Below are 7,807 nucleotides of genomic sequence, written 5' to 3'. Positions count from 1 at the left end.
GAAGTCCTCAGTGCAGTTCCTGCTGCCTGCGGCAACCTGAGACACTTTGGCTGGGAAAATCGCATCCTGAGGATCGGGAGAGCTGCCGCCAGGCTGAATAACGGTGACATGTTGTCCCTCCCCCTTCCACCCTCAGCATCCAACCTGGGGCTCATTCTGGGCATCCTCGGTGGCATCTTGGCCGTTACCCTCCTGGTGGGGGCCGCCGGGGTCGCCTTCTACATGAGTAAGTAAACAGGGAGCGCCTCGGCTGGGCTGTGTGTGTGGTTCTTGTGGCGGATCCCCCCTGAGCATCGTGGGGGCGGCAGAGGGCCCCGGGCAGGGGGCAGACGTTGCTCCCGTATCCGATGGTGCCCCCTACCCCTCCTCACATGATTAGCCTTTTGAACATGGACTGGCAAGTCTTTATTTGTTAGTTTATTTTAAAGTACTGCCAGCTGGCCCGTCTCTCTCAAGGGGAAGACTGCCAGGTGGCTTCTTAGAAAAGTCCTCCTAGATCGATCGGATGCTTGGGGGGTCAACAGTGGGAGGGGGTCCTAGTGTCCTGGCCCCACTGGTGGACCTCCTGATGGCACCTGGTATCTTTGCCCACTGTGTGATAGAGTGTTGGCCTGAGTCAACATTTGGCTTCTCTTATGTTCTTAGGAACTCTCAGTCTGGGGCAAGTGATGCTCTGTTTCTTGCTGCTTGGGGGTGGGGTGTGGGGGTGGGGGCAACAGGGGGAGGAAGGGGATGACCTTGGGCTTGGAAGCAGGGCCTGAAAGGAGAGAGTGAGACGGCGGGCAAGGCTTCGATTGGAGGCAGGGGGAGTTGGGGGGGGAATCTGCCTCGAGGCTGAGGAACAGGCTGGGGGGGGGCGTTCTTTGTGGGCAGGAAGGGAGAGGAAAAGGTGAGGTTGGGGGACAAGGGGCTTTAAAAAGAAAAGAGGACCTTGTGGAATGCCCAAACATATTAGAATGACCTCTGGCTGCAGGTCCTGAGTAAGTCGAATTCTTCTGCAGGAATCTCTGTCCCGTTCTCTGTTCCCGTGAAGCTGCCTTACAGTGAAGCGGGCCATTGGTCCATCCAGGTCAACACTGCCCACTCTGACCGGCAGCGGCTCCCCAGGGTCTCCGGCCAGAGGCCTTTCACATCACCTGCCCTCTGATCCTGAACGGGAGAACCTGGGGCGTTCCGCCTGCCAAGCGGAGGCTCTGCCTCTGAGCCTCAGCAGCCCCTCCCCAACCCTCGGTACTTCTTTGGATCCCATTCCCCTGGGTCAAATTATCTGTTTTGTTGGGGATTCAGGATCAGATCTTCTGCGGTGTACGCTTCTTTAACTCTTAAAAGCATGGTGGGCTGGTATTCGTATTGGAGGTGAAGTGTTTGGAGGGCCTTCTCCAGAATTAAATGATATTAACCCTCTCCCCCCCTTCCCCCCGCTTTCGCAGGAAGAGACCAGGGGTCGGAGACCTCCACCAGGGGTAAGTGTGTGACGGGAAGGGGGGGGCTGTCAGATGGTACCCAGTCTCGGAAATGGGGGGCCCATGTGGGGATCCTTGCCCAGATTTTAAGAGGGTTTTCATGTGGTATCTCAGCCCTGTTCCTTACACCTACAGCGATGGCCCTGCCGAGCCTGATCTCATCAGTTCTCGGAAGCTAACCAAGGGTGTTAGTACCCGGATGGGAGACCACCAAGGGAGACCAGGGTTGCTACGCAGAGGCAGGCAAGGGCAAGCCACCTCTGATTGTCTCTCGCCTTAAAGACCCTGCGGGGTGGCCAAAAGCTGTCTGTGACTCGAAGGCAAACCCCTCCCCCCAACTTTCCCAAAGGAGCAGGTAGAAATCTGTTGTAGCCCTCCTACTAATTTTTTTTTAAAGAACCAAACCTTTCTCATGAAGGCACTTTAAACCCTTTCCTCCGAGGAAGTCCCACTGTTTTTCCCTGGCTTCCCCACCTCCTTTGGCTTTGAGTGAGAGGTCAGTTCTTAGGAGTCAAACCTATCTCAGTAACAACAAGATTGCGGAGGGTGGTCTCCCCACCTCTTTGCCCGTGTCAAGTGCTGTCACTTATGGCAAGAGAGAAGCAGAGGTGGCTGGCCATTGCTTTCCTCTGCAGAGTCTCCCTTGGACACTACCCATCCAAGTCCTGACCCTGCTGAGATTCCGAGATCTGACGAGATCGGGCTCCACCCTGCCGCCTTCCCTCTCTTCCACCTCTTTAAAGGTAAAGGTTCCCTTGCTCGAAAGCCAGTCGAATCCGACTCTAGGGTTGCGGTGCTCATCTCCGTTTCCAAGCCGAAGAGCCAGCGCTGTCCGAAGACGTTTCCGTGGTCATGTGGCCGGCATGACTAAACACCGAGGCGCACGGAATGCTGTTACCTTCCCACTGTAGTGGTCCCTATTTATCTACTTGCAACGTCTTGCTTTCGAACTGCTAGGTTGGCAGGAGCCAGAACTAGAGACAGAAGCTCACTCCGTCATGAAGCACACTCGGGTCTCGAACTGCGGAACTACCGACCTTCCACAGCCTGCAGCTCAGGGTCTTAACCACTTGAGCCACCGCAGCTCCCTTTAGCTTGTGCCAATTTAGGCATTTATATGCGAAGAGAATGAACATCGAGTTTGTAAAAGTGAAGGGGGGAAAACCTTTGCCTGTAATTAGAAGTTAACTGGAGGAAAGTTATCGACCGAGAAAAAGTTCACTAACAGCTTTGGATCAAAAGAAAACCCCACGTACCTGTTTGAAACATCCATCCTTTTGGAACTTAAGGCCTTAACGACGCAATGCCTTGTTTCCAAGTCTGTCCCAGGTCCTGTCGATAGGGGTGTTCTGGACGTTCTGTGCTTGGAACAAGCGCTGGCCCAGTAATGATGTGCAAAAGAGTCCCTGGGGGGCATTTCAGTCCAAGCTGCTAGTCTGGCGGGAGGCTGAAGCCACCTGGTCTGCTGTGGTCCCGATTCAAATCAGGCCCCCGCGTGCCTGGAAATTAAGTTTCCACCACGGAGCTCTGTTGTCACCAAGACCCAGGGACACACTCAGGAACAAAGAATCCGAAGAGAGAGGCAACTGAGTCTCCAAAATTCAGTTTCTTTTTTCCCATGGCTAGTGCAGAGAGAGAGAGAGATCCTTTTCCTCTCACAACAAGAAATCCTGTTCTTCTTTTACCCCTGTCCTGACCAATGTTCCCTCTAAGTTGAGTTGATGTGAGCTAGCTCGCAGTTTTTTAGCCTCTGGCTCACACATTTTTGTCTTAGCTCAGGAAGGATGGCTCCAGAGCAAACCAATTTATGCAGTAGCCAAATTGATTGCTCAGAACTGTAACGCCGGTAGCTCACAAAGTAGAATTTTTGCTCACAAGACTCCACAGCTTAGAGAGAGTATTGGTCCTGACCTGCTGTGAAACACCAACATTTCCTGGTTCCCAAATCTTCTGGCTCTCATTACCCTTCATGATACTCTACATCAGCGGTTCTCAACCTGTGGGTCGTGACCCCTTTGGGGGTCAAATGACCCTTTCACAGGGGTCGCCTAAGACCATTGGAAAACACACATTTTTGATGGTCTTATGATAGCAACGAAAATAATTTTATGGTTGGGGGTCACCGCAACATGAGGAACTGTATTAAAGGGTCGGGTCGTAGCATTAGGAAGGTTGAGAACCACTGCTCTACATTCTCTCAGGAAGGCCTGGCTGTTTCCCAGGCCGGCAGCCATTTGCCATCCAATGGGGTCTGTTCCTACCTAGTTTTCCACCTGAAATCAGAGCCTCTGCAAATGGGTTTTTAGGTGCTTGTTGTACAGCCCTCTAAGGTAGTCTCTGAGCATCAGCAGAGGGACAAATTATGGCCCTTGTTATCAGCTGTGGGGTTGAGGAGTCGTTTCCCCACCAGAACGACTTCTGCCCTTTGTTCCGTCAGTCCGGTTTTTTTGGTGCTCTGAACTTTGACCATGTGGAGGGTCTCCTTCCCCTCTGACTTTGCTTAGGGTCTTCCTCTTTTTTTTTCCTTTCTTTTTTTTTTTTTTGAGCCCCCGGAGGGGATTTTTTATTATTTTTTATAAGACTACAAAAACTACTGCAGAAAAAAAGGGAAGGGGGACTACATATATAGGATAAAGGAAAGAACCCACTACTAACTAAAAACCCAAGAGAGGAGATCCTCACTAGCTTAGTTACAACAAATCTTCATTTCGTTTAGATTATTATAAACTGAGTCAAACATTTATAATACTTTCCCTTTAACTCTTAAATTTAACTGTCTAGGAACAGTACCCCCAATCATCCCATTTCAGTTCTCAAAGGCACAATTCAGAGTCCTTCAGCCTTCACTTCTCCTTTCCTCGTCTCTTCCGCAGCTTATAAGGACTTTTTTTGGGCTTGCTCAGGGTCTTCCTGACAGGCCTCTTAGGGAAGGGATTTCTGTGCCGGGGGTTAGCGCCCCGGTTGATTTCCTGTCTTCCCCTGAAGACCGTGGCTTGACTCGCTTGCTTGAGTGGCCCATTGTAGGCCATTGCACTGTGGGTCCCTCGGCACGGCACCCTGCTGTCTGCTCGTGGCCTGATCTGTATGGGGGGCCTGGTTGAGATGACCCCCCCTTAGCACACTACCTTGGAAGGTCTTAGTGTCTCCCCCTCCCACCCCCCATCCACCCCACTCGCTGGTTTTGGTGGAGGTTGACACTTCCACGGTGGCTTCACTTAAGACTCTCCATTTTGTTTCTTTTTTAGTGCCTGTACCTGAAGCGTAAGAAGAGAACAAAGAGGGATCTACTCATGAGATCCTGGGGATGTTCTGTCCCACACAAAGTGCTTCTGCCACCTTCAGCTCTTGTCTGTTGTTCCACCAAATCTTCTCCCTACCAGAGGCTTCTGGTTTCCATCTCTTTTGCCTGGATTTTGAAGGATTTTTCTCCTAATAGCTTTGGGTCGATTTTATTTTTGCTCTGATATTTGAGCCGTCAGTATTAATGGGAAATGAACTGAAATATTTGCAACCAAAGTGCTAATCTTTTTTAAAAGATAGGTGGCTTATGGGTTGCTGCGTTCCTTCCTCCTCCCATGCACTGTCTCTTTCTTACTTTACAGTAATACATGGGCATGAATTGTTGTATGTACTAGAAAAAGCAATGATGCTTGGTTGGGTTAGCGGCAAAAGGAAACCGGGCCGCCAAAGAGCACGGTGGCCTAGACACCATCAAAGTCGACACCCGCCTGAGCACGGAATGACTCACAGAAACTGTACAAGATCGGAAAACGTAGAGAGAGAGCTGGCCCACAGAATCGCCAAGAGTCGGACGGGACTGAATGGCTAATAACAGCAGCACTTGAAATACGACGGGCCGCACTTTGAGCTACTTCCTAAACGCTTTCATTTGAGCTGCTGTGATGTCATAAAACGTTCACAAGAATCTCAGTGTTCGGGCTGGATGTGTTCTCAGCAGAAAGCGCAGATCGTAACGTCTGCGTAAGGAACGGAATGTCAGTTTAGTGAGGTGAGGAACTCCACGCTGAGGGTCTGAAGAGAAGAATGGCCGTTGGAAGGGAAGGGGTCCTCCCAAGAAGAGCGGATGCTGCAGCCAGGGCCTCCTGGGGGTGATGGAGCCATCTTCTCTCGGGAGCCACCTCTGGGTCCAGCCGAGACCACGACCCAGGTTCTGGTTCTGCCTCAGATGAGAGGCCCAGGGGAGGGCGGGGGGAGGGGTTGCTGCCGGTAATGAACTTCTAAGTCTTGACACTGCCATAGACGTCTTCGTTCCTCTTTTATTTATTTATATACTTGTTTTGTTTGTGGTTGTCACTGGTGCTGCACTGGGTTTTACGAGGTTCAACTCCTAATTTGTTTAGCTGCCGCAGTGGCCGTGTTTTGGGCCTAAAAGTGTGACATCAGTTTTGTAAATGAAATGGCCTCCACTCCCAGTGCCTTCCTCAACAGTCCTACCTTACAGGGCTTCCCCAGAACGACCACATCGGGAATCCTTCAGCATCTCCTGGAAAGTTATTCTGTAGGGACAGAACCACCACGGGCAGCAGTAGAATGGATGGAGGTGGAATTATTAGTCGGGTTGCCAGCTGAGCTGGAGAAAAAAAGGATATCCTGTCTTTGAATAGGGTCTGAATGGGTATTATTTATCAGCCGGTGAGTGGGTATTAATTGCCAGCCGGTATTATTTACCTACCAGCCAAAATTCCAAAAGGGACCTACAGCAGGATCAAAAAGCTTGCAGCCCCCCTGGTTTGTCACCATAGAATTCTCCGGTACAATTTTCCCTTCACGTATCGGCAGGAGTGAGCTTGGGACACCCAAAAGCTGACCCAAATAAATGTTGTTACTCTTCTCGGGCCCTTGGGCTCTGTTTTGTTTATGTAGGGACTCACACAACCATTCACAACCATCCCATAACTCCCTTAAGGTTCACATTGCAACCTAAACCACCAATGTCACCCAAATTCCAACTTCATGCAGCATTTAAAGCAATAATAGCTCTCGAATAAAAACTGTTTTTTAATCTGTTTGTCCTTGTTTTAATTGTCCTATATCTTCTACCCGAAGGCAGCAGTTCAAACAAGGAGTGTTCAGGGTGTGACAAATCCTGCAGAATGTTCTTTGCTTTTTTCAAACATCGAGAACTATACAATTCCTCCAGGAACGGGAGAGGGCAGCCAATAATCTTCTGGGCTGTGATAACTCTCTGGAGTGCTTTCCTATCCACAGCCGTACAACTGGCAAACCAGGCACAGACGCAGTATGTTAAAATACTTTCTATTGAGCAACGATAGAAGGACATCAGTATTTTCTCACTCAAGTTATTTTTCTTTAAAAGTCTGAGAAAAAAGAACCTCTGCTGGGCCTTCTTCACCAGAGCAGTGGTGTTAGCGCTCCAGGTCAAGTTTTGCTCAATAATCACTCCCAAAAACTTAAAAGTAGCCACCCTCTCCACACGTTCTCCACCAATAAACAGTGGCTGGATGTCCGTTTTGTTCCTCCTATAGTCCACTACCAATTCCTTGGTCTTGGTGGTGTTGAGGATCAAATTATTTTCCCTGCACCAAACACAAAGCTGTTCCACCTCGTCCCGATAAGCAGACTCATCATTCCCAGAGATGAGCCCCACCACAATGGTGTCATCAGCAAACTTGATGATGGTGTTACTGGGGTGGGTGGGGGTAAAATTAAGGGCTGTGGACATATAGGACCCTACTCTAACCCTCTGGGGGGGGGGCTGCCAAATTTGATGAAAGGACAGCTTGGCTGAGGCACTGACACTTATTTTACTGGTTACAGCTGCAGCCTGGAATTGAAGTTTTGGAATACATTCTTTTTTCTCAGATCATAGAGACTTTATGTCCTAAAGCCATCACATGGCCTCCCCTTAGATTAGAACAAGGGTCCAGATCCACGACCTTATTGAGTTTGCATGAACCTTTGGAATGGTAACCCTTCAAAGCCTTACATGGCCTGGGACCGACATATCTGAAGGACCACCTCTTCCCATATGTGCCCCAAAGAGCCATGCGCTCACAGGACCAAGATTTACTGGTTACCCTCCGGGCCAAAGGATGTCTGCTTAGCCTCCACCAGAGGCAGGGCTTTTTCTGTCCTGGCCCCGGCCTGGTGGAATTGGCTCCCACTGGAGATCAGGGCCCTGCGGGACCTTTTATTGCCCCGCAGGGCCTGCAAAACAGAGCTGATCCACCAGGCCTTCGGTTGAGGCGGTGGGCGTCCATCTCAGTTGGCCTCCCTGCTTTAGTTTCCCAACCTGCTGAAAGGACCCATCTGATTCCACCTCGTGGCCCCAACAGATTTATATCGCTGCCACCAATTTTATT

The 7,807-nt window shown here is 50.3% G+C and overlaps 1 protein-coding gene across 1 annotated transcript in view; it reads left to right on the top strand.

Annotated features, from left to right (window-relative positions):
* LOC107124610 (major histocompatibility complex class I-related gene protein-like) overlaps positions 1-6,344 on the top strand; it is a 23,683-nt gene extending 17,339 nt beyond the window's left edge. The window contains exons 7-9 of the mRNA XM_015428100.1: positions 137-226; positions 1,431-1,463; positions 4,709-6,344. Coding sequence (XP_015283586.1) covers positions 137-226; positions 1,431-1,463; positions 4,709-4,728 — 143 coding nt within the window. The 3' untranslated portion in view covers positions 4,729-6,344. The remainder of the gene's footprint in view (positions 1-136; positions 227-1,430; positions 1,464-4,708) is intronic.
* The last annotated feature ends 1,463 nt before the right edge of the window (positions 6,345-7,807 follow it).

Source organism: Gekko japonicus, unplaced genomic scaffold (genome assembly GCF_001447785.1).
Source record: "Gekko japonicus isolate JY-2015 unplaced genomic scaffold, Gekko_japonicus_V1.1 scaffold1261, whole genome shotgun sequence".
Classification (NCBI taxonomy): Eukaryota; Metazoa; Chordata; class Lepidosauria; order Squamata; family Gekkonidae; genus Gekko; species Gekko japonicus.
Note: the sequence above shows the minus strand (reverse complement) of the source record. Positions and strands in the feature narration are given on the sequence as shown.